The 26,814-nt window shown below is 40.1% G+C and overlaps 1 protein-coding gene across 9 annotated transcripts in view; it reads left to right on the top strand.

The window, feature by feature from the left end:
• Positions 1-26,814, top strand: part of HDAC9 (histone deacetylase 9) — a 527,149-nt gene that overhangs the window by 326,034 nt on the left and 174,301 nt on the right. For all 9 annotated transcript variants that reach the window (XM_034760576.1, XM_034760577.1, XM_034760572.1 and 6 more), the window contains 2 exons: positions 17,865-18,042; positions 23,100-23,233. In XM_034760576.1, the coding sequence (XP_034616467.1) occupies positions 17,865-18,042; positions 23,100-23,233 (312 nt within the window). The remainder of the gene's footprint in view (positions 1-17,864; positions 18,043-23,099; positions 23,234-26,814) is intronic.

The raw sequence follows: 26,814 nt of genomic DNA on the forward strand, positions 1-26,814 counted from the left end.
CAGTGCATTAGCAAAGGGAACACACCACTATTTTTTCCAAACAAAATCAAAGTGTTAAATTGTTTTTTAAATGCAGATTGAGAGAAATGAAATTAAGGGCAATAACCTAGTAGCCAAAAATAGCAAGAGAGACTGGAATGTTGGTAACCAATTGCAAGCACAGAATCCAAGCAAAATATCTTGAATTGCTAGTACTGTAATAAATTACAGTTTTCACTTTTGTATTTTGTAAGTGAAAACAGCACTAAGTCAAGCTTGAGAAACACAGAATAAATTATGACCTTTTTATTCATCTGCACCCATTACAAGTCCAAAGAACTACATGGTGGAGCAATAAATGAAACAGCTGAAGCAGAGTTAAAGACAAACAAAAGAGTAGTTGCATTAAGGGACAGATCCATCTCTAATGAAGGAGGGTTCCTGTGCGGCTGAAGAGTTAATTGTCAGGTAGCAATAGATGAAAGCCAAACAGTCTGTAGGATGGTCTGCTACAGTGGCTGTTATCTCATTTTCTTCCATGGATTAATTTTCCCTCTTTAACTTTAATGAGATAAAAGTCTAAGAGTAGGAGGTGGCCCTGGAGTGTTCAAAGGGCAAGAAGTGGTCAAGAGCTGGTTTATCTCAAACTTTGATTAGCCTATTTGATAAGTGATACTAAGCACCCCAATTGGTGACTGATTGAGAAACTTGGCCTCCCCCAGCAGGATAGTGAACACATAAACTCTCTCCTTTAGTTAGTATCTACCTTGGATAGGGGCAAGAGTGATTTATTTCCTGGCCAGGTCCTGGAGTGTATCTACTTTGATTGGCTCCCTTGATCTTGACATCAGTCATTTGGTTTTCAGAGAGAGGGGAACACAGAAGATAATGAAAGCTACATTAGAGAGGGCCTTACAGTTTTTGCAAATGGTATTTTATCTTCAAAGGCAAGTATCTTTCAACAGTAAAGGAGAATTTATTTCCTATGTTAACATGAAATACATTACTATTTTTTCCTTTGCTTTTACAACTTTGCTCCAGATTTTTCCTTCACTTGAACTGTAGTTAGTCTTGTTTAAAAACGGGGGTGGGGGGTGGAAGTGGGGGTGGAAGGAAGTGGCATGAAGTACAGCCCTCAAATACTGAATTAGACATGTTATGGTACTTTCCATACAGGTGCCCACAGGCAGCAGCCCAACGCAGAAGCTACCAGTCTAGCTTCTCCCAGACTATGAAGCCTAGACTAAGTCTACCCTAGGAATGAAAGACGAAAAGAGGAGAGTGTAAGGGGCCTAGCAAAATAAGAGCAGAGATGAAGACACCACCATTTGCAAGTCACACACATTACTGGCCGTTAGTGTGTAACTTTCATACAAGAATTCATGGCAGTAAAAAACCTGAAGAGTTAAATAAAACTAAAATATACTCCAGATTTGGGCCCTGGCAAATATCACCAGCACAGTGAACCTCCCCAGGATGACTCTATGCCAGCTCCTCCTTGACCTCCAGAGTAAGGGACAAACCTGGGGTGTATTGAGGAAGAGAATAGCTGCACCCTGCTATTCTCAGCAGGACAGCCCACAGAGCACAACTGCAGCCACAGTGTAAGTTAAAGCAGCCCAATGAGCATACGGGGACCAAGACAGGTGACATATACAATGGAGAACTGGGACCATATTACCTTCCCCAGATTACTATAAAATGCACAAACTCCTAAAAAACCAAAATGTACTTTAACATTACTAATTCTAACACAACAGAACTTCACTTAAATATGTCCTGTCAACCTCTCGGAAAATCCTTCAGCTGTCATCCAAAATTAGCTAAAGTAATTCACTCTAGCTCCAGAGTGAAGAACTTTCCTGCTTTCTCTTTGTTAAGCCACCCACCTGCTGATCTCCCTTGCTCAAAACCAAAAAACTGACACTTACCTAGATCTTCCAAGATAAACAATTTCAAATATGCCTCCACTGAGTCAAAAAAACCACCAGTTGCACTTTCTGAAAGTAATAGACAAACTCTATATTTAACTGAAGTGTTCCGTACTTTTGTCGTTTCCTTTATATCAGTGGTTAAGTACAGTACAATGTATTTTAAAAAAGTGAAGGACTTACAATCAAGACATTATCACATAATTGTAACTTAATATGTCAAGGGTATACAGTAGAACACCAGAGTTACGAACTGACCCATTAACCATACACCTCATTTGGAACCAGAAGTACGCAATCAGGCAGCAGCAGAGAAAAAACAAAACAAAAAAAGCAAATACAGTACAGTATTGTGTTAAATGTAAACTACTAAAAAATAAAGGGAAAGTTTAAAAAGGATTTGACAAGGCAAGGAAGGTGTTATGGGCTTGTTTCTTTTAAATTAAGATGGTTAAAAGCAGCATTTTTCTTCTGCATGGTAAAGATTCAAAGGTGTATTAAGTCAATGTTCAGTTGTAAACTTTTGAAAGAACAGCCAGAACATTTTGTTCGGAGTTATGAACAATCTCCATTTCCAAGGAGTAACACTGAGGTTTACTCTAGCTACAAGATCTAAAATTGGATAAAATAGTTTCAAAACATTTCTCATTGGTGCCCTTTTATTAATCAGTATCTTTCCAGGCGTAGTAGGAATTAATATGCGGACTAAATCTTGTATGGAGATATTGATAATCTGGAGTCAAAGTATTTGCATTTCTAAGTGGAATACAACCCTCTGTCTGGGAGAACTAATCACTGAGATGTTGCCTGCAGAGTCAGGATATTCCTATTATAATCATATTTTCACTGGAGAGGAATTATATAAGTAGTTAGGACACACTATACAGCAAAAAAATAAAACATCTCCCAAACAACAGCCCCCAGCAAAGTACAGGTCATCTTCTGAAAGGTTTCATTTCCAGTCCTGTATGAGGATCCAAAAGAGGTCACACTTACAGTAGAACAATCTCCCGCAAAGCACTGTACTGATCATGCCAGGTACTGCGCACTCCATACAAGGTACTGAAATAGCTCATCTTCCATTGAGGTGAATGAGAATGAAGGAGCTCAGCATCTCTCAAGATCAGACTCTAATTGGCCCTTGAAGCAAAATTAATATTCTGTACCCTGTACTTCTGCTTACAGTGATGAGCCTGGGGAGGATGTGTAAATTCACAGACAGGCAGAGAAGGGAGGCACCCGTGAGCAGGCAACACCAGTGAATGAACACAAAGCTACCAAAAAAATCTTACACAAAAGTGAGGTGAACAAGCTACTTCCAGGATCCTTTAACTTGTGGCCGTAACAATTCTATAGCCAGTAAGCAAAGCTTTGTCAACGCTGCAAGGTCAGTCTTTATGTTAAAATAAACTGCTCTTGAGCAATGTCTCCAATGTATTAGAGAGAGACTATTCTTCACCATAAGGTATGCATGGCTTTTGGGGTTCCAGCTTCCCACACCTTGTGTGTACAGTTATTGAGGTCAATCCAAGGAAAATCTGACCATCCATTGAAGTCATATCCATCCTAGAACAATGATTCAATAGATAATCCATATACAAAATTCCTTGTTTGCTTTATTGGCTTCCTCTTTAAAAGAGACCAACTCTGGTGCAGTATAGGAGCTGGTAATCTGTGGGATAACCACCTTTCCCAAGAGTTCAATCTTTTGGCTATAGCAGTTAATCTCAATTTAGTGACCAACAATCCAGAATTTGAATACCACCAGCTGAGGATTTGCGGTGGCACCAACAGCAGAGAACACGGTGGCAGCAAGAGTGGCACAGCTGGGAGTATCCGCATGAAGCAGATGGGATGGAGATAGAACCCCTACACTGTGCTTTGAATGCAACCAGATTTTGTGCACAACATTGTAAGGGATGACTTCTTATTCTCTAAGTCCCGCGCTCAGTGTTTGCCAGCACAATCCAAAAAGGAGGATCTCCTTCCTCATACATGCTCCACCAAACTGCAATCCCATTTTAGAGGTTCTTTTTACTTGCTGTAAGTCCCCATCAGCAGACATGCAGAAGAGCTACTGGACAAAGAAATTAAAAAATACTATCTGTATGCAAGTATATAAAATTAGAAGAGATCTATAGCTGTGCATAAAATCTTTCATAAGAGTAAATGCGTTAATGTATTGGCAGATTCTAGTGTACGTTTGATGATAAATCATGACTTGGTTTCTCTCTTCTCCCTTCCCCCACCCAACAAAATGACTAAAAGCTTTCCCTCGTTCCTCCACCCTTTAAAAAAAAAAAAAAAAGTTAAAAGAGCCTTTTAAAAATTCCTCATTCTTAATGCTCTGAAATGCATGGGTTCATAAAATTAAATTACAATATTTTTATCTGTTTGGGATCAGTACTGTTTCCTCCTTCGCCTCGTGTTTACTTTCCTGCAGTAGCTGACATCAAAATGTTTTCTGGAATGCTGGGACTAAATAAGTTATGCTTAACTCAATATCTAATGCAAATAGCCCTGGGGAAGCTTCAGCAACACAATCATAAAAGCTACAGTTTCTTTTAATAGCTTGCCACACTTTGCTGATATAGTATTTCTCTAATCACCAATCTTTACGTGCCTTCCTGACCTTGGAGCTCTCTGCCCAAATGACTTTGTGGTATCAAAGGCCTGTGTCATTGGAAGAGTGAATGGCTTTCATTTTTCCTCCTGAAACTTCCGGTTCCTGGCATCTGCAAAGAATTATTCCAAGTACTGTTTTGCTGCCTTGCGGCCAGTGCCCTGTAGTGGCCTGACTGATGGAAGTGACTTTTCCCAAAAAGGTTATTGTGGTCAGCAATAGGTGGGAGCTGCAGTCAGCATGAAATCAGCTCTGCTTTCTCAGCTGATTCTGTTTGACTATTAATTGTCACAGTGTCATTATGTTTGTGATAGTTTAATTACCATCTCTTTTTAGCAGACTTCAAATAAACTGGGTCTTTACCATGTTATATAGGTATGCTCTATCAGAGCAGGAGCTTTGAAAAAAGCCAGCCGCAGATTCAGAAAGCATCATGTTGCAATGAACAAGGCTATTCAATTTAGTTGCATCTGAAGAAGTGGTTTTTTACCCACGAAAGCTTATGCCCAAATAAATCTGTTAGTCTTTAAAGTGCCACCGGACTCCTCGTTGTTTTTGTGGATACAGACTAACATGGCTATCCCTCTGATACTTAAAGCTATTCAATGTCTATGTTTGAAGATTTTTGTAGCACTTGTTGAAGTGAGGCAGAGGGGCTATTCTTCAGAACACTTTATATAGTACGTGGAGGCCAAAAATCCATGAATGGATCTGCAGTGACATTTATTAAAATGCGCATTGACTTTCTGGGTAGATAGTTACAGAAGGGACAAGCCAGATTAAAAAAAAAAAAAAAAAAAGAAAGAAAAAGGAAAGCCCTTGAATACGGTCTCTATTCAGGAAAACAAATGTTTCACACTAATAGCTGAAAACAAAACAACAAGTAATTCTGTTTCTGGGAACCCTGCACACCAACATTGGGTTAAAGGATGATTTCCAAGTTACATGAGACAGACAGTGGTTGGATTCACATTCTCAGCAATGGGAGCTACATTATTTGTGAATATTGCAGTCAGACCCATACTAAGCAAACAATCTAACTTCTCTTCCGCCACTGCCCTTGCTCCTCAGTTCCATCTCATTGGGTTTTTTAACTCTTATATCTGTTATATGATTAGCCCTATCTAGATAACCCCAGATAATTCTTGTGGGAGGGCCAAGATTTGTGCTGGAACAAATTGTGAGAAATGCACCACATTTTTTTTTTTGGTGGTGGGTTCAACAATAAAAAGATCCCTTTTCCATTATTTTATTATTTGTATTACAGTAGCATGTAAAGACCCCAACTGAGGTTAGGTGCCCACTTTGTTACACGCTGAACAATTGCACAGTAAAAGACATTCCTTGCCTTCACAAATTTACAATCTAAATGGACAGCACAGATGAAGGGGAAACAAAGGCACAGAGAAGTTAAGTGACATGCCCAGGGTCACACAGCTGGTCAGTGACGGCTGCAAACAGAACCCAGGTTTTAGTATTCCCAGTCTAGTTCTCTGTTCACTGGGCCACCCCACCCCAAGAATATTCTATTTATTTATTTAAGTTCTCAGCAGACTCAAGTCTAGACACAAAACAAACAAAAATGGACTCCAATCTGAATCCTCCCCTGCCCTGCAAAGAAGCACCAGGGCTTTGAACCATTCACCCAAGTAAACATTTTCCCTGCATCTCTCTACCACCTTTCTTTAGAGCACAGCAGCTCCTTTTATTAAGAACAAGATCCACCTGCTTCTCTCCTTGTCTGCGTCCTGGCACCCACTAGTGCCTTCTCCCTTTCCATAACCAAAGGGAAGGAGGTAGCCACTGTGCCCAGTTATTTCCTGCAGGTTGTTTCCTTCGCAGCCACCTCCCACCATTGTAATTAAAAAAAAAAAAAAAACACACGCAGCATGGTTTTGGTCCCAGAGGCCTCCTTGTCCACTTCTTTAGATTCCCAATGGACCTGTATGCTATATACACACAAAACCATCTGAAAGGTGATAACTTTCTAAGGGCCATTATCTCAAGGACTTTGGCATTATCTTCCCACGGTCCATGCAAAACAGATAAGGCATAAAACTGAAGAGCCAGCTACCACGGTATGTGATCTTGGGATTGGAGTCCTCATGGCCTATAGCCAGTGCAGAGATGCATGATCAGTTGCAGAATGACTGAGTTCCCAAACAAACAATACATTGCAGTGACTATGCACTATATCCTGGATTCCAAACCTCTATGGACACAGATCACTAAGATCCTGAGAGCATCATGCATTGATACAATAGTAGAGGCACACATTTCTGAATAATCACACTCCAACTAGGGGTGGAATTGATTAATACTGTATGCGCTGGTCAGATGCTGGTAACAGACCCCTGTGGCAATCAGGCTGATCATTTTTGTTCCCTTAATTTTCGTGGGCAAGTGCCCAGTGACTGCAATCACAGGTGAAGGTCTGAGCTTGGCATCCTAGATACACACCAGGAGTCCTTGTCCTCCTAACTATCTGGTTTGAGTTCCCTGATCCCATCACACTATCCACAGTGATTCCTTAGCCTGCTTGGCTGTCTGTCCCAGGACTCAAGACTTCAGATATGGGCATGTGGCTTCTCAGGACACTCAGCACTAGGTACTCTTCAATCCTCTGTGAGGCATTAGCCAGCAGAGTCTGCTGGTACCAATAAAACCAGCTCTGCACTTTCATAGGCAGAACATCCCAAGTGCAATACAAATACCATAGAATACAATAATGCCTAGTCTAGCCATCACCGTTTGAATCTCTGGTTTCAGCCCATGGACTGCAGCATGCCAGTAGTTATATAGGTACATTTTTATTAGGAAACATAGTCCAGGTGAAATTATTGAACAACTAAATCCTAAGGACAGAACAGGAAAATCAAAAAGGGGTTAAGAAATGTAATGGAACAATACCAACAAACAGGTAAACATCTGTTGGCAGGAATAAGCAGGCACAACCCTGTTTTTCAGCATCTCAGGATTTACTTTTTATGAATTTTTATTTAAATATACTGCATAAACTATATGATTTAGTTTGTCATTGGCCCCAAATCAAGAACACTTGGGGACAACTGTAACATTACCCTGAGTGAACACAGGGCCAACATAATTAGGAATAAAGACGTGAGATGCAAGGGGAAATCGTCTGCATAACTTCACTTGGTAAACACCCCCATGGAAAGTGGCATGTAGGAAATCTGCATAATAACAAACCTGTCACAAATCAAGGACAACTAAATAGAACAATTAGAATTAACATTTTGCTTTGACTGGTTTTTAAGGCTCTTTTCACTTTTACTATATGCAGTTAAAATTGTGCTTTTTGACTTATGGCAACATTATCTATTACATTTTTCCTCTAACTTTGTTTGGGCTTTAGAAATACTCTTTTCTTTTTTGGGTTTTGTTTTGAAGAGTAGCTGGTAAAAGCCAAATTCTGCACTTCCTTATCCTAGTGTAAATCCAGAGTAACTCTAGTGACTTGAATGGAGTTAATCTAGATTTACACCAAAAGCTAAATTGGGAAAAGTGTGTGTGTGTGTGTGCATTTTAAAATATTTAAAAATATATATATTCTGTTCCTTCTCTAGTTTGTTCCTTTTCAGCTTCTCTAATGGTTGCCAGTTCTTGTGATTTTAACAAAAGTTTTGTGATATGTGAGGATTTATTAAAGTCCCACCTTTTTGAGAAGCCAGATTATGTGAGAAACTCAGCTTTCAGTTACATAAAAAATAAGTTTCTTGTCCCCATGGTATTAGAGAAAAGTCTGAAAAGATGACCCAAATGCACCCTAAAGGCTTAAACAACAGAAGGCAAATAAAAAGAAGTCCAAATATATTAATTTTAAAACATCTTTTGATTTTTAAGCTCATCTCATTATTGTGGGGGCTTTTTTTTTTTTTTTTTTTTTAAATGTTTGGAGTTGGCAATACTGCTCTCACTGGTTCACTTCAATCCCTAGTCTTTTTTTTAAGTCTTGTCTTAAGTGGAATATGCATCTACTAATGTTTAAAAGAGTCAAACATGTTATGTTTGTGTGAGATCAAAGAAGGTCACCCATCCTTACCATGCAACATAATAAATATTATGATTATTTCTGAAATGTACTCTGCCATCCTTGGTCGAAGGTCGGTTGGAGAGTCAAGAAATTGGAGACTACACTTTATTTTGCAGTCTATAATATAGTATGTGCTAACACAGCACTATTTTCCAATTTTTTTTATCCTCTACTTTTTCCTAGATCAGCAAGTATAGATTTCCCCCCTCCCCTCAATCAATTAACCCCCTCTGGTAGTGTTTTATTTTCTCTTCATATTAAATACAGTGAAACCAGAGGATTCCACTTGTAATAGACAATCCTGGTCTTTAGTGAACATTTTAAACTCTCCCCAAGGTTTCCAGTACAATTCTGTTCTAACTTCAGTTAAACATCCACTCTACCCATCAACTGATACTTGCTGGTGGTTACAAGTGAGGAAAAAAAAAGGGGGGGGGGGCGGGGGAGTGGGCTTTTGTTCTTTCTTGATTCAGAATTATGTATAGAGAAGGTCTGGAAAGCTTTCAGTTTTATTTTCTCAAGGCTCTTTCCCACCCCTGTATATTTTTTATTTATATTGGGGGGGGGGGGGAAGAATATCAGATCTTGTGTCCTGAAAGACTTTATGATGACTGAAGAACTAGTGAAGTGATGACATCACAAAAGCCACGGAGGTGAAAGTTGAGCTCTTGAGAGGGGAAGGGATTTTGAGTCAGACTGTTTAAAATTCTCCTTGGGTGGGGTAGGGTAAGGTGGGGGGGGGGCGGGATTGTGTGTGTTTTTGTTATTATTAACCCCCTGTTAAACTCCAATGACTAATATTTTGGAGAAAGGAAGTCTGTCAAGGATTCAAATCCCACTATAGGTAGGGCATGAGAACTAACAATATGCATCTCTGAAACCCTCAAAAAATCCTCCAGAAAAACAAGGTAAGACCAGAATTGACATCTAATATTTCTAAGGTTAAATATCCAGGTTTAAAAAAAAACAAACAGCCCTTTTTTATTATTCACAGAAAACAATTGTGTACAGATGATGGCAGCCCTAAAGGCTGGCTGAGTTTGTGCTCCAGTTGCAGGGGCACAGGATTGCTGAGCTGTAAAAATGTGTTGGCCACTTCTCTCTCTCCAGAATGCCCTCTGAGCGGAGGGCTCCTACAGAGGAGATGCAGTTCTGGCATAGCAGTGTTCTGCACAGGACAGAAGAGAATTTTTGCTAGGAGGCTTATGCCTCCCTTAAGGCAACTATGAATCTGGTCCTTTGTGCGTTCATATGTATGGTGGTATATTGAATAAAGAGTTACCAGCATTTCCTTCATACAATGGGGCTTGAGACTTCTCCTGTTTGTATCACAGGAAATCTTGAAGCCAGTAGAGTTACACCAGTATGAAAGCAATGAAGTAAAAGTAGAATCAGGCCATGTAGATTATCAGAGCACATGGCCTATTGCTCAATTTAGTCCATACACTATACTTTCTGCACAGAATGAAGGCCAAATATTTTTATTTAAAAAAATAAATTGTGCTCATTATTAAAACATATTTATTATACCAAAAATGAATTAACTGAGCAGAAACAAAAATGAAAGGGCTTTATGCTTATGATCAGGGATGAAGTGATTCAGATAAAATAACCCACTCATACGGGTTTGACAGGGTTTTTGGAGACGATGGAGGATATAAACTTCCTATAACTATGAATGGGTGGACAAGAGGCTTTTGTATATGGTTGGCTGGCCAGATTCTTATCTGAATTTTTTAATGCTGCTGGGGTTATGTGACTATTATTTATGTGTTAGTGCATGTAGAGCCTTGTATATGCATCTTAAATATATATTTTCTTCTAGTTTGAATTGAATGTAAAATATGGAGATACATTAGTTTCTAGTAGTGTTCACTTTTGTGCATCTCTGCATTTCTTGTTTCTGGTATGGAAAGCATCAAAATACTGAGGGAGATCCTTGTGCTATATATAGCCTGAGAAGGTACCAGAAATCTTTTTTTTATTCATGAGGTTTCCAACCTGTTTTGTTTTTTACCTCCAGAATGTCTAAATATTTATGAGAAGGTTGAGTCAGGAATCCAACCTTAGATGAAGTACCACATTTACCAGAGTGCATGGTGTGTTCAGTTTCCGTAAAGCTGGTATTCTGGTAAAGAGGGCAGAAGTCAAATACTTGCAGCTACACCTGTGGGAAAACATCAGGTCTTACACAGAACAGGAAGCAAAAAAGCCCCCGGGTGGCTTTGGAGCCTCCTTGCCACAGTATCTCTCTGTCACTCCTAGACATCACTTCCCACTGTGGCTTTCCTCTTCATTCCTGTCTGCCTTCAGCCTAGTGACTGTCTTAGTCCCACTCTTTCCTGCTGCCTCCTTTTTTACACAGTCAGGGCCACACACCTGTTTCCTCCATTTCCACTAAGTATTGCCTCCCTTGGGTTAGGGTACCAGAGAGTCCTGTTCTTTACTTTTCCCACATGCCTGACTCCTTCACATCCGTCAGGTCAGGGCCCCAATCTTGTTCTCTCCCTCCTTTTGTGAATGTGTTATTTACTTATTTTTAAATGACGTGTGGATTGCTATAAATATATTTTAAATGGTTAATTTCTGAGGTTTTCTTTAAAATGATGGAAATTTGTGGTTGTGTGTTTGTTTTCTTTTTTTACAATGGCATTGCTGGGGTTTTGCAGTTTTACATGTGGTTTTTCAAATGATGGGCCAACTTAAAAATGTAACCTTAAGATCTACATTATCAAAGGTTCCTCACGGGTTTCTACTTGTATGTAGTTTTGCATTGACAAGTCACTTGTGTGAAACATATTTGTGCACTCTTTCTTGTGAACGTATATATGCTTATTTATGTGCACAAAACCTATTTTTGCAAAATTTCTAAGAGCGAATAGGATTCTGGGTTGTTTTTTTAATAAACATTCTTGTTCAGGAGTGTCTGCATCTAGAACTTTCTTCTGGAAAGACAAAGATAGGGCTCAGCTGTGAAATTTGGATCCAGGTCCTGGATTGTAACCTGACCCCAACTTCTAATATTTGTTCAAAGTTTGGGGTTGTTCAGATCTAGGGCTTTGGCTTAGATCCACAAAGGGGCAGGAGTGGCGCCAGGGTTTTTGGCGCCCTAGGCGGGGGTCCTTCCGTGCTCTCGGTCGTCGGCGGCAATTCTGCGACAGGGGGGGGGGTCCTTCCACGCTCCTGGTCTTTGGGGCACTTCAGTGGCAGGTCCCGGAGTGAGTGAAGGACCCACTGCAGAAATGCCGCCGAAGACCCGGAGTGCAGAAGGACATCTCCCCCCACACAAAATTGCCGCCGAGGGTGGCAAAATGCCACCCCCCCCAAATCCTGGTGCCCTAGGCGACTGCCTAGGTCACCTAAATGGAAGCTCCGGCCCTGCAAAGGGGACTGTACAAGAGAAGATAATTCCTAGCTCTCACAGAGCGCTTTTCATCAGTAGATCTGAAAATCAGTTTACAAAGTCTCATTCTTACCATTTTATGGATAGGGAAACCGAGGCACAGGGTAGTGAAGTGACTTCACTATCACAGCAGGTCAGCAGCACAGTTGAGAACAGACCCCATGTCTTCTGAGTCCCAGTCTGGTGCTCTCTCCTGCAAGCAACACTGCCTCCCCTACGCAATAACGCAGGTTTCTCAGCTGATTTAATCAGTAACGTGTTCCATTACTACTTACAGGAAACACGCTAGGCAAGTTTCAGAGTGGTAGCCATGTTCGTTTTTACACTAGGCAAGAACATATGATCTCAAAAAGGAGATGGACAGGACAAGTTTTCTGCTCTTCTCACTCTGAATCCTAAGCAGGGAAAAGAAGTTGACACTCACTTATTAGAAAAATACAGTCTTCTAATCACCCATCATTCCCTGGGAAACCTGGGCATAAGATTCCTCCATTTCAGAGTGAGAACCTGGAGAGGAAAGGTCTCTTCTCCTTACTAAATGGAAGTGCACCACACCAAGGTCCCTAGCAGGAGTGGAAATCGCCACCCCCCAGGTGATCCCTACATTGCCTTGGCTGGGGGAGTGCGTGCCCTGAACTCCACAGCCGGGGCGCGGGACACTGCCGAGACGAAGACTCGGCACCACGTAAGCTCGGATCTGGTGATGGTAAAACTAGCCAGGACAGGGTGGCTGGAGAGAGCCCAGCCAGGCGGTTGGGCTTAGTCCCGGCTCTCCCAGGCACACCTTTTGCACCGGGCTCGCCCTCCCTGCGCGCCCGAGCACGAACTGGTAAGACATTGCTCCCTGGGCTGGTCCCACACCGCCCCGCTGCCTGAAGGAGCCTCGCCCGGCCGCGCAATGCGCCGCCTTGCCACCCCTCGTCCTACTGCCTTCCGCAAGTCCCTCGGTCCCGCCAAAGCGCGTCGAGCTGCCTCTGTCGGCCGCGCAGGTTCCGGGCTGACCCGAAACGAGTGCTGCAGTTCCGCCTTCCGCCGCCAGATGCTGCTCTTGGCAGCCTGAGCGGGGGCGGGGAGGCGGCAGAGGCCGGGGCTTCGCGCGCTGCCCGTGCAGAGCGTGGGCCAACTACAGGGGCAGCTCCTAGCAGCCTCCTGGGTTCCATGCGCTGAGGAGGCGCCAAGGGGCGCGGGGTGGCGGAGAAGACCCTCCCCTCACCAGCATCCTCCTCCTGCACCGCTCCAGGCGCAGTGTGCAGGGAGAGGCAGCTGCAAGCGGGCCTCCAGGCCAGAGAGAGGAGAGGGCGCTGAGCAGAGATCAGGGACAGGGGAAGGTGCCTGGCCTGCAGCAGGGGAGGCAGGGTCATCATCAGCCCTCAGAAGTGAGGAGGAGGAGGGCTCACCCTGTGCATGTATTTATTTTTGTTTATTTCCAGAAACCACCTGGAAATACCAGTGCACAAAAAGGGGCCACTTCCACCAGGGCCGGCTCCAAGCACCAGCCTTCCAAGCATATGTTTGGGGCAGCACCTGGAGGGGGGCGGCGCTTACCGGGGAGAGCGGGGCCGAGGCCGGGCTCGCCGCCCTCCCCTGCTGCGCTCCCCGCCGGGGGCGGGGGGAAGGCTTTTTTGCCTGGGGCGGCAAAAAAGCCAGAGCCAGCCCTGACTTCCACAGAGTTGACAACATTTTTATGCCGATCAGATGAGTTTTGGACTTGCAGGGTTGGCAACACTGAGGCCATCACATTTTAAAAAGGACTAACATGATTAATGGACATTTACGCCTGTTACAGCTCTGAGCACTATGTGCTAGAACAGTGGTTTTCAACTTAGTCTGTGCACGCGAGGGGTCCACAGAACAATGGCTAAGATTTCCAAAGGGGTCTGTGCCTCCATTTAAAATAACCACTGTGTTAGAAGCACATCCATAGAAGGTGCTGTAGATGGTTATAAAGCATGGGCATAAGCTACCTGTTTCACCAGCTTGACTTCTGACAGCAATTCATTAACACAGATTTCAGTCTTAGGAAATTCAAAATTTTGAACATTTTACAGGGCTATAAATATAAAAGGTTTCCCTGAAAACCAATGCCAATGAAGAAATAATCCTGTGCAAAGCCTGAAAAGCAGTTTTCAGTGTAAAATAATTATATCAGAAAATAAACAAAATATTGGAAAGAGAAATTTGAGCTCATTGTTGTGCTATTTCTAAATATACAAGGGGAGGTACTCAAATCTGTAGACTAAAACTATCATGATAAAGTGAACAGATAAAACAGTACAGAAACTACATAACTGTTTAGAACAACAGCAAGTAGGCTGGTAGGGTTCCAGGTGAAAAAACAACAATCTTCTAGAAGAGCATAAATGCACCTATTCTTTACTATACACAGAACAAAATAATCAACAGAGCAGAAGAAAGTACTGCAGGTGGTACTAAACCTTATAGCAGTTTTACAGTAAACAGAAGGAACCCCTGATCTCATCTTGAAAATTATAACTTCCTGACAACAACAAAATTGACTTACCTTGCTGAACATCAGGTAGCAACTTTCAGACCCATTGGAAACAAAGGAAATAGCTCTCATTAAAATCCATAGTCTATACAAAGAATCACATTTTTATATAACCTTCCTAGGAAAAAACACATAAGCCCCTACAGGGAGACTCACATCAAGTCTAAACTGAGATCGATTCCCTACAAGCAACAATTATCATGGTAATACTGGGAGAACAACAAGAATGTAACTTACCTATCTCCAAAAGACCCAGCTCCCTTTTAGATACTGCTTTGAAAATCCTCCTCAAAATAATTACTAAGGGCCTAATCCAATGTCAAGAGAATTTAATGAGTATCTTTTCACTGCCTTGGATAGTTTTTGGATCAGGCCCTAATTGCCTAACTCAACTAATGAACTAATCTCATGCACCTGGAACAAACAGGCTTCATGCAGGGAGGACAAGGCTCAGATAACCTAAGAAATGTTCCAGATATATTTATACAAATCACTAACTACAGATGTGCAGACAGTTCTCTTGTCCTATCTCTGGACACATGGACATGTGTTCACAGTGCTACAGCACAGGGAATCCAAGGATGAATTCATAGTATTGAGTTAAGCATCATCCTTCCAAGTCCACGTGCACTTTCTGGGAAACCAGATAAGGGTGTTAATTATCACCGCTACTCTATACATTAGCAATTAAACCCCTAGCCAGTGTGATACAGCATTATTCACAGATTCAGGGCATAAATATATAGGGGAGGAGGAATTTCCGAATGCACTGCTATTTATCAAAAAATCAAAGAGCTCAGTGGCTGTGCTCTTTAACCTAATTCTGGAATTCAATCTAAATCTCTGGCTCAAAACTAATCAAACCTAAAACAGAAGCCATGATGATAAGAGGACATCCGCTTGGTATCTAAAATCTTGATTCTTAAAGTAAAAGGGGCTTTGTGATATCTTGAAAGAATAATCCACCCCAAAATGAATCCCCTTATACAAATTACTACAAGTTATTTTAACAAATTTTAGAAGCTATGCACAGATTATTAGTTCTAGTGTTAACCTAGCAGTAGAGCAGTGGCTATTAAAATGAATATCCTACCATGATTCCTCTTCCTTTTCTAAACTGGTTATGTCAAATAAGCTTGTTGCAATTTCTAGATACTTGTATAGGTTTATGTGAGGACAGACTTTAGCAGGATAAGAAACCCAGGAATTAGCTTCTCTCTCAGTCTTCAGCAAATTTTATCAGAAACTCGTGCTAAAATATCTGGTAGACAAGCTGTTAGATACAATGCACTCAGCTTGATACACGTAGAAAAATCAGTCCATCTGGCTACAATTGAAAACAGTATCCTTTATAGAAAGCATGTAGCTCAAACACAAATATAGAGTGCACTAAGGTCAAAAGTACCGTAACTATTTAAAAGCACATAAAAAATATTGGATGTCCAATGTCCCTCTCCTCTTGAATTCACATATCCAGGTTCTCAGACTTTGCTCCTGCTTTCTCCCAGGAAACCATAGCTAGAGGTGAACAGAATAAATTCACTTAGATCGACTCTGCCTCTGTCCTCCACAGATAGAATGTTTCCTCTTTATCTTGCCAATGCACAACTATTCCGTTCCTTCGATGAGCACTTCACACAGCTATGGCTACAAAAGACATATTCAATCTGGTGCACAACACATATCTTCACTAGCACATTATGCCACTTCAGCAGGTGTGTTAAAACAACATACTATTAAGCATGTTTGGCAAGGGGGATTCCTTTGTGTGTCTGGTGCCTGTGATAGGTTCATAAAGGAGTTGGGTGCAGTGATTTCTTGAGCTATTACCAAGTAACTCTGAATTTATAACACTCTACACCACCACCACCGAAAGAAAAGAAAGAAAGAAAATAGTTCATGACTTAAAACCAAGCAACTTTCTGTAAAAGCTCTTTTTATTTATTTGCATTTTCTTTCTATGTTGCATCATTTTATGGCAATACAACTAGACAGTTTATCCTCTGTGACTCAACATCATCTCACTGAAGTGGGGACTCTGGGTATTAATGTGGGTGAGGGGGCTTTCATGTCTGTTAACTGTTGGTTCCCATTTCATCTCTTCTTGAATACCCCTCTTTTGAGCATCTGTCCCTTGGAAAAGCTTTAATTCCCTCTCCCACAGGACCGCCACTTACACTTCGAGGAATCTTGGATTCATTCTATAGCTAGCTAGGGGAAATAGTGTACTCCCGCCTGCTTTTGTGTACAAACTGAACTCTGCTTCCGCTCTCTGAGCATTGAAAAATACCTTCTATGGCAGTCCAGGCCTTTGGCAAAGTGGACTTGCTATTGCACCCAGGTCTGCAGCAGTACTAAATGAGCCAATGCATTGATTATATGTTGCTTAGTTCCAAAGAAAATCAGTAAACATAAGTGCCTGGTGAAGAAAAATGCAGCGTATAGCCCTAAAATGGAGATCTATATTTCAGTTATTTTAGAGCTAAATATTTTTGTAAAAATCTGTTTTGCACCATCAGTTTTGCATCAGCAATCAGTTGTGGGCCTAGGAATGTGCATAAAAAATTAAGACTTGGGACAAAATTCTGGCTGTATTGAAGACAATGACAAAACTCACATTGACTTCAGTAAGGCTAGAGTTTCACCCAAGAGTGCATTGAAAAATTTTGAGTTTCCACATTTTTTGACAAACAAAAAGGGGATAAATCTACCTTCCCTTATCTTCTCACATCTGTCTACTGTGTGGTTCTTCCACGTTCCTCGAATGCATCTGGTACTGCCAGCAACAGGTTACTGGACCAGATGGACTTTACATCTGAGCGAGCATGGCGATTCCTACGTTCCTAAATTTTTCACAAAAATTTATGTTCAAATGTTTCTCATTTTCCAGACATCTTGATGAAAATTAAATCAAGGCCTTTGTAAAATTTGGCCCACTAGATTCAACAAATTAAGTGCAAGTGCTTAGTATCCTTCTCTTAGAATGAGGTACTGTAGGAAGATTTTTTTTTCTCCCTCACATAGACTTATAACAGTACAGAGCCTGCTTAATATTATGTTATCAACTTATTAGAAAAGTCTTCAGTCAAATGTTACTCTGTGTGGGTAGAGCTGTTTCTTTCCATCAGTGAGAATTGAGAGATTGCCTGCCATCACATAGTATTCAGCAGTGCGGGCAGCCCCTCAGTGTCAGTGTGAAAACATCTGTTGAATGGATTTATTGACTAGGTCTTAGGTGGGGTTTTTTTTCACACTGTTTATTACAGCCCTGACCTAATGAACTTAATTTGTTGACATGTTTCTCTCAGTGTCTTACTTGATCCCTTCTCACATTTCGTTCTACTGTGCTGTTTTCTTGGCAACAGCAGATCCTGGAGCATCAGCGTATCCACCAGTTGCAAATGTACCAGGCTCAGATGGCTACAGTTGGCATGGCAGGATTAGATAAACATCGGCCTGTTTCCAGGACCCAGTCTTCCCCTGCTGCTTCCACATTACCTCATCCAGCAATGGACCGGCCCATCCAGCCTGTCTACATGACTGGTAGGATTCCCTAAGGACCTCTTTTAATAGGCAGAGTAAATGCACTGTTCATGTGGGATCAACTGATTTAAATGCCTTGAATATCTCCTGTAGCAATGCATTCATTTTTAACCTCACCATTACTGGGTTTTATGATGCTTTATTGGCATTAAATCAACCAATGCAGCTGATAAATCACAGGATTAATATTCACACAGTCATAAATTATTATCATCCACTGGCTCTGGCAATGTAGCAACAGGTGCATTTTTGGTGTCTTTAAGTCATTTACAATTTTTTCTTTTATTTCCCCATCCTCTGCCTCTCTTCTTCATGTTCTTTTTGCAGAGACCACCAGTAAGTGGCAAGGCTGGGATATGATTCTCAACATCTTAATTTGATTCCAGTGGGAATATCACTCATTCCTGCAGGGGTGCTGCTCTTCACTATGAAAAACAAAGTAATGGCAGCACAAATGAGGTGATCAGTCACGGGACAGTGATATCAGCTACAGGCTTCAAGTCTTTTAACAGTTTTGTGTGAAAGCTATCGATGGAGAGGTTTTCCTGGGCAGACACCAACTATTCCAGACATTCAATGAGCAGCTCATATGTATATGATCCATAGAAAGATTGAGGGGCCTGAAAGCCTCCAATGATAGGAAGAAAATGCCTTAAACAGAAAGCCTGGTTCCCCAATTGCAGCTAATCAGAAGAAAGAGAATCTAGCCCATAGAAATATAAATCTAAAAATACAGTGTGTGCCTATAGGTGGGAGATATATCATGCTTTACTTATTCTGATAGGAAGAAAGGGAAAATGACTTGTAGTTTTGCTTCTCTTAAAATATTATTTCTTAGGTTTCTCTCTTGGGTCATAGCTCCTTAGCATGAGACTGGCAGAGCTACACTAGCTCTTAAAGTTTATAATTCTTGAGGGCAGGGTAGTGGAACAGAGTGCAAGCCAGACCCCTTAATGGCCACCACTGATCAGCCTGCCAAGGGTTGTCACTGCCCTCCAAATATTTCAGTTACTTGACTATGCAGGAAATAAAGTTTGCAGAGAGAAATGACAACTGGAGGTGATCAGCATGGTATAAAAAAATGTGCCTCAGAGAAAAAATGAAAAACGATGCAAAAGAAAAAACACCTGAAAAAGGTAACCTGTAAACACTAAGGGGAAGTGGGTGAATGGGTTAATGACTGCAAGACAACATCCTCAGAGAAACAAAATAACAATTTAAGCATTTTTTCCTTCTCCAAAGATACCCTTGGTGTAGGATTCTCACTCTTGGAGAGTAACAAGCTTGTAGATGTCCCCAAAAAAATGCATATAAACCTGCAATGAGCAGCAGTAATAAGGCAAATGCCAATAGTGTGAAGAGGGAGTTGTTATTATAGATAATGCTGGTAGTGCTATAGGTGTGATAGGTGATACTGTTATAGGTGGTGCTGCTAGGGATGGAGTCTGGGATAATACATACACACATGAGAGCCAAATTCAGGTTGCAGAGTCAACCTTAATTTTGACATTTCCAAAGCTTTGAATGCTTGACTTAAAACTGCCATTAGTCTGTGAGATGTGGGAAAGAACACTATTAGCAAAAACCTGGGTTTCAGAATACTGCCATGCAAGCTCTGCAGTATTTAAGCACATGATTGTGAGATAAAGATGGGGAACAATGGCATTGTCTGATGTATAGTCATTTGGTCAGTTTATATCAGACTTTTGACATTTTTTATTTTAGATTGTTATGCTGTTTAATGTATTAGAACTCCTTCTCTTGGGCTTTGCTATTGGTATTATTGTTCTCAATGACATTTTATGGTTGCAGCTTCATAGAAAACATTGTCATGAAGATGTGTATTAGCCACAATTTTAGGTGTTCTCCCCCACCCCCATTGTTTTAAATGGTATTAAAAAAGTTGATCCAGATAAGGAATTTTGGAATAGAATGAGATTTATGCAATCCTGACTAAGAGCAACTCACCTTTTCTGACCCAAATGAAAGATTTCTTTGGTCCCTTATCTATCATTGCATGGTTGAGTGAGGTCACCATTCTATTCCCTCACTAAGGGCCAGATGCTAACCTCAGTTACACTGGTGTAAATCCTGAATAACTCTACTGGCCTCAGTGGATTTATACAAAGGCATATGAGATCAGAATCTGGCCCTAAGCATTTTTTCTAGAAAGACAGAGTAACCGTCTTTTACTAATGTTCCACAGCAGCCTGCAATTGAAAACAGTTGTCTCTTCTTCTGTGGGGGTGGGGAGATTGTTGGCTGAATCCTGTTGGGGAAATCCTACAGGCTATTTTTAGCAGTGAGCTCTGCTGCTGCATTGTGGTATTGTACCAAACACATGTGCTGTGTGTCACTGAATTATTTGCACATCCTAAATCAATTTAGATGCTTTCAGTAAATGAAAATGTGTATTTCAGTCTCTTTTTAAACCAAATAATCCTGTTTAGGAGTAAATTATGCACTTGGTGGTGTGAATATCTTACCATTTAAAATTTTGGGGTGGATGCTTCCATTGTAAAATTATAGTAGTGACCCATTACCTCATCCAAGCTGAATTCATTTTTTGATTTGGAGAAAATAACTCAATTACCATAACATTACATTTTTGTTTTACTCTGTATTAGGGAACATGCTATTGGAACAGTATTGCCACCTCTAAACATGTAATGTTTGCATGGTTATCTGCATTATTAGGCATCATCAACAAATAGCCTCAAAATTGTCAAATCCACATATGCTTATATAATTTCCAAAAAAGTAACTATTACACAGCACCTTTTAATTGCTTTTAATAGTATTTTTATTTCTGTTGATTAGAATTGGGGTTACTCTGGGAGACCCTCTGGGGAACTAGAATAATCAGGACAAATCCCAGGTGGAGGGAGGGCTAAGTTTTATATGCCCTGATCCGGTAGAGACTTTGCAGATGCTTAACTTTAGGCACTGTGAGCAGAACCACTGAAATCAATGGGACTTAGGCACCTAACTTGCTTATGGGATTTTTGAAAATCTCACTAGGTACCTACTTGCATCTTTAGGTGTCTAAATACCTTTTGAAAATCTGGCCACAGCACTTACCAGAGACATATGCTTTTAGTTAGTTTGAAAAAAAATGTGCTTTATTTAACCAAGTATTGCCCACTGGAAAGATGTATAGTGAGCATAAAAAATAAAGCTATATGGGCATAGAAGAGAAATGCATAGCATGTGAGTATGCACCTATATGAGTGTGCATTTGTTGGTTCTGAGAATTTATACGCCCCGATGATGAAGCACGAAGGCTTGTAAACTGTGCAATGCAAATAGTTGTAGAGAAAGGAAATTCTAAACTGTATCGGCAATGCCAGCAGAGCTTTTAAGCTGTATTAGATGATTACCTCCAGATTTCCTTTTTTTTCCTTTAAAAGAAAACAAACCAGGAAAGTGAATGCAAAAAGTTAGCGTTAATGCACTTTTAAGTTTGCTACACCAAGGATGCTCAATCAACATAAATTTTGCCGTGTTGCATATAGGTCATTTTTCTTGCTCATGTAATATGTAAACTTTACTAGCGTATTATCATTTTGTAGTCCAATCCCACATTCATAGCCACTGAAGTGAATAGAAAATCTCCCAGCACAGGATCAGGTTTAAAGTGTACAGGATTTGGTAATATAGAAAAATTAAGGTATCAGAAGCACCATAATTTGGAATGCTCTACCTTTTAAATACAACCATAACTTTGCATTACCCATAGTGCCAACAGGCCCCGGTTCAGCACAGCATTTAAGCATGTGCTTATGATTAATTTACACATGTGCTGAATGATGTGTTTAAGTGCTTTGTTGAATCTGAACTTTAATTTTATATTTTCCTCACTGGCTGACTGTTCAGAAAGAGCAAACTAATGCAATTTTACCAGAAATGTGTTGGCATAATCAGTGATATTGGTGCATAACAGGGAAGTTTTAAGTGCTGAATTGTGTAATTTACAGAAGTTGTTAATTTCAGTCCCATCCAAATGCAAGAGGGGGGGAAATCCAAAGTTTTTCCAAATGAAAAAGATCCTAAGTGGTTAGGAAAATATTTTTTATTTCAGTCATTTCTGAGAGAAATACAAACACCAGAATTAAAATAAATAAATAAAAATTACTTGTCTTAGACTTGTCTTTAAATCATGACTTGAAATGAAAGGCTAACATTGAGCCCAATGACCAAAATACCTTAAAAGCTTCTTGCTCCCAAGATGCAACTAAAATAGACATGACACTGAGAGTTGTTTGGTACTAAATTGTTCCGGCCTTGGATATATGAGTAAACCAAATTCAAAGGGAACCTTGCATTTGGAGCTGACAGCAAAATTTAGTCGTAAATTCATGCAGGGTATAACTCTTTTCTTTGATGAACGAAGGGTTTTGGCTCCAGCTGCTGCGTTTGTACCACTCACTTAAATGTCATACACAGCATATTTAAAATCTACATTTTATTTTCTATTATTTTCAAACAATAAAAATAAGGACTTGTTTTGTCTCATTTTAGGGACCTTTTTCAACACACTGAATCAAACTTTCAGGAGTAGTGTGAGTGATTTCCCCATACTCTGCAATAAATATATGCCCTTCCCATGCCACAAAAATATCAACTGAATAAACTGTAAATAAATGATTCAGTAATTCAATTGAATCATGCTACCTATTAAAAACTGTTCACAAGGTACAGTACTTTTCAATATCATTCTTTTCAGATTATGTGGTCTGATAGCATTATTTCTCATTGATTCTACTTTTATCTTCCATGCTGGGACAAGATATTCTGTGTGTGTATAGTGTCTATCACAATGGGGGCCTGGTCCATGACTGGGGATCCTAGGTACTGTCATAATAATTAATATGCACATTTGGGATCCAAATTTTGATATGCCCAGAGTTAAGGGGTGTTCAGATCTAGGCATTTGGTTTTGGTAAATTTGGGTATTAAATAAAATCTGTTCATGATGGAAGCATTATGTATAGAATATTATAACTTGTATTTCAGTTTTACTTCTATTTTCTTGTTGTATTCTCTTTGTGCTGAAGGTGTTGTCTATGACAGTCTAATGCTGAAGCACCAATGCATGTGTGGCAACTACGCCAATCATCCTGAGCATGCTGGAAGAATACAAAGCATCTGGTCGAGGCTGCAAGAAACAGGGTTGCTAAACAAATGCGAGGTAATAAAGACCAGGTAGCTTCAAATGGCCAATTAATAAATCCTAAGTCTGTGTCACTTCTGTAATAATAGAATACATTGTCCCTATAATGATTGGTTGACATTACTAAAATATTGCACATTCTGATGCCTCCTTTCCTCTCCTAAAATGGGATCTGCACACTGACATTAATTTATCCACCTGTAGTTGTGTAAGTTTCTTCTACATGTAATATCATAATGTGAAATCCAGACTTTAGTTGTGTTCTCCACCTGGGGATACCTAGAGAGAGATAATGTAAAGGCCAGCCGGCCAGCCAGATAGATAGATAGCGATCAAAAGGGAGTTACAGTCCTTCCAATAGGATCATTATTTGTTTCTTTAGACAGCTAACAATTTCGCTTTCATAACAGCATAAGAACATTGTGTTATTTATTAATCATCTCCATTATCTCCATAATTGCATGCTTCACCTTGTCGTGTTTCAGCATATAAAACTTGCTTTCATAAGCTTTTCTTATTGTCCCAGGAGATGGACATTGGGTCAGAAAATCAAGACACTTGAAGCCCAATTCTCTAGACAATATCTGGGCAACTTTGGCATTTAATGTATTTAATTTCCTTTACATTTACAACATTGTTCAATATAAAGGAAGTTAAGCTCTGGAATAGGCTTCCAACAGAGGTTGTGGAATGCTTATCATGGGAGGTTTTTAAGAACAGGTTGAACAAAGGTTTACTTGGTTCTGTTTCCACACAGGGGTTGGATTAGATGACATCTCAAGTTCCCTTGCAGCCCTACATTACTATGATTCTATGATTGTGTATTAGAGCATAATAAGTTAATTAAAAGTAGACTGAAAACAGCCTCCATTCATCATTTTTCAAATCTTGGAAACACGCACAAGGGGCTCAATCTTGCAAGGCATGTAATGCCTCCTGAGAGGTGCTGAACACACTCACATCTTATTGAAGTCCCTGGGAGTTGAGGGTGCTGACTGCTTCTCAGGAGCAGGCCCGAGCAGAGCTCAATGCACACTACTCCCATAAGTAAAGTTAGCAGGAGCAAGTCATTTCCTCAGCTCATACACTCTGTTTTTCACGTTACATTGTGTTGTTTACTAATGTTTTTGCAAATCCACATGAACTAGGCACTGTAGGTCACTTCTTCAGGAAACACTAAGTATTCACTGAGATTTTCTGCTCTGTAGGGAACTGAGCACATAGAACTATGATGTAACAAGCACTGTAATGGATTTGTTATATACACTAATTTAACTAGATGGCAACAGTCTAACAGGCTGTTTTTTTCATTTGCTTTCATTTTTTAAATGTTTTAGTAGGCTGTGACTCAGCAAGGTCCTCGAGCACATATGAAACTTCTAGCACGAGTTGTTCCATTGATTACACTGGGTCATGAACATATGCTTAAGGAATAAGTTAAAGTTAAGTGCTTTGCTAAATTTGGGGCCTAATTAGTTTGCTGACTCAGGTTCATAATGAACAAAAAAAGAACCTAAGGAAGATGCAGTGTGTTTAGTTACATAATCTCTGCAGTAAAGAAGCTGACATTCCTAATCAGTAAACTGTGTTGAATCTTGGAAAAGCAGCACCTATAAAGTGATGTAAATTGATTCTTAGGATATGTGTCACATGCCTGGGGTACATTATAATTCAGTAGTCCAGTAGTTTTCTGGAACCAATGAAGTTCCAACAGCATATCTCATTACACCAGCATATCTTGGAGTTTGCTGTTACTTTTCATATTACAGATGTACCTAAACTGAAACCCTGCAACCTGACAATCCCAATCATTGAGAAAGTTTGGGTTTGGATAGAAATGTTATGAGTGGCCCCTATCTACCTTTGTGATGAGCCAATCCCAAACCTTGGATCTGAACACTTCTAAAACTTTGGGAAATTTGGATCTGGAACTTTGTGGTTCAGACCCATACTAGAAAATGTACAGAAGAATGCAACTGGCATGTTAACAGGTTACGTGAAGCTGCAACAAGCAGCATGTAAAAAATAATCAGAGACATCTAAAAGAAAAAAGCCTTATTGTTTACAAACACTATCAGAGCAGCTGCCATAATAGTTGGCTGGTCATGGGTGGTCTGCATGGTTTCCTTTCTTTTGTATACAGTGTTATGTAAATCATTAAGGGCCGGCTTCAGATGCCCTTACTCTGATCTTGTAGCACTTTACTTCACAAGTCATCCCCCTGATTATTACTCCGTGTAAGCCAGGGTGATATAATGGGACCTCAAACATTTTATAGGTCTGAATACAATTAAAGGTAGAAAAAATGTTATGTTTTTATTATGTGTAATATTAGGCCAAATAACCTTTTTCATATTAAATATTTAAGATTTCCCCCTAAAATTCAGTTATTTTACAAATTAAAATATACCCTTTAAGATCTTGTAGAAACCAGTAAGTTTGCAAGAGCTTTGAGGAAACAAAGCACTCAAGCCACATTCAACCAATTTGGTCCCCCTATATGTCTCAAAGAAAGCATTTTGTGAAAGTTTACTTACGTTTTACAAATGGAGTTTCATAGCTTGTTATATATTCATGTTTAATTATTTGAAAGAAAATGGCTTCTTTGTTTAAACTATTGAGAAATTGCTATTTTAATGGTTCCAGTATAAAAATAGCCTTTTCATCCAATAAAGTGAAATCTGAAGGGATATAAGTTTGAGGCGCTTTGATAGGGAGATGTAGGGAAGTGCACATTGCAGGTGTTTGTCTTGAACTTGTTCTCTGGCTAAAGAGAGGATTTCATTTGACAGTCCAGTCTGTCTTTTACTTTTCATGAACTCTAAGGCCTAGTTTCAGCAAAGCATCCTAAGCACATACTGTACTTAACATTAAGCATATGCTTAAGTCTAACCTTATTTAACAAAGCATTTGCAGCATTGGGCTACCCTTAGACATTTTAGCTGTTCATATAAAGATTTGCCAAACAAAATTGTAGAATGGAGCAGGAGTTTGTTTTTTACTCCTTCCACTTTGCTTTTACTCCAAAATGGCTGGATCATTTTCCCATCAACTTAAAGAAAAATAATAATCCCCATTCAGCCCATGACCAAGCCATGAAAATATTAGTCTGAATGGTGAGTTTTAGAAAATTATTAGGTTTGTTATTCTCTAAGGTGTCACAAGGACTCTCGTTGTTTTTATTAGTGACTGAAAACAGAGGGTTAGAATGGAATAATTTATATAGCATTTGCAATACTGGGGACTTTAATTTGTGTGTAAAACATTGACATAATATTTTCATATAAGATGAGCTGTTGCTTGTGCATTTATTGATGCACCTACTCTGTCTGACAAAGGTCTACGAACATTGGATAACCAAGGAAGTGTCATGTGATACATCAGAACAGGGCAACTGAAAGTTGCAGAGTGCTACCTAGCTGCTAGATTGGACTTTGCCATGTATCCTAAGTAAGGGATGTTTTGATAATTGGGCCTACAGCTGTACCCTAATTATGGCCTTAATTATGAGAAGTGACTGAAAGTTTATAAAATGACACAATAGCCTACAGCAATCAATGTTGATGGGAAAATGTGCAAATGGGAGACAAAAAGACTGA

Source organism: Trachemys scripta, chromosome 2 (assembly GCF_013100865.1).
Source record: "Trachemys scripta elegans isolate TJP31775 chromosome 2, CAS_Tse_1.0, whole genome shotgun sequence".
Classification (NCBI taxonomy): Eukaryota; Metazoa; Chordata; order Testudines; family Emydidae; genus Trachemys; species Trachemys scripta.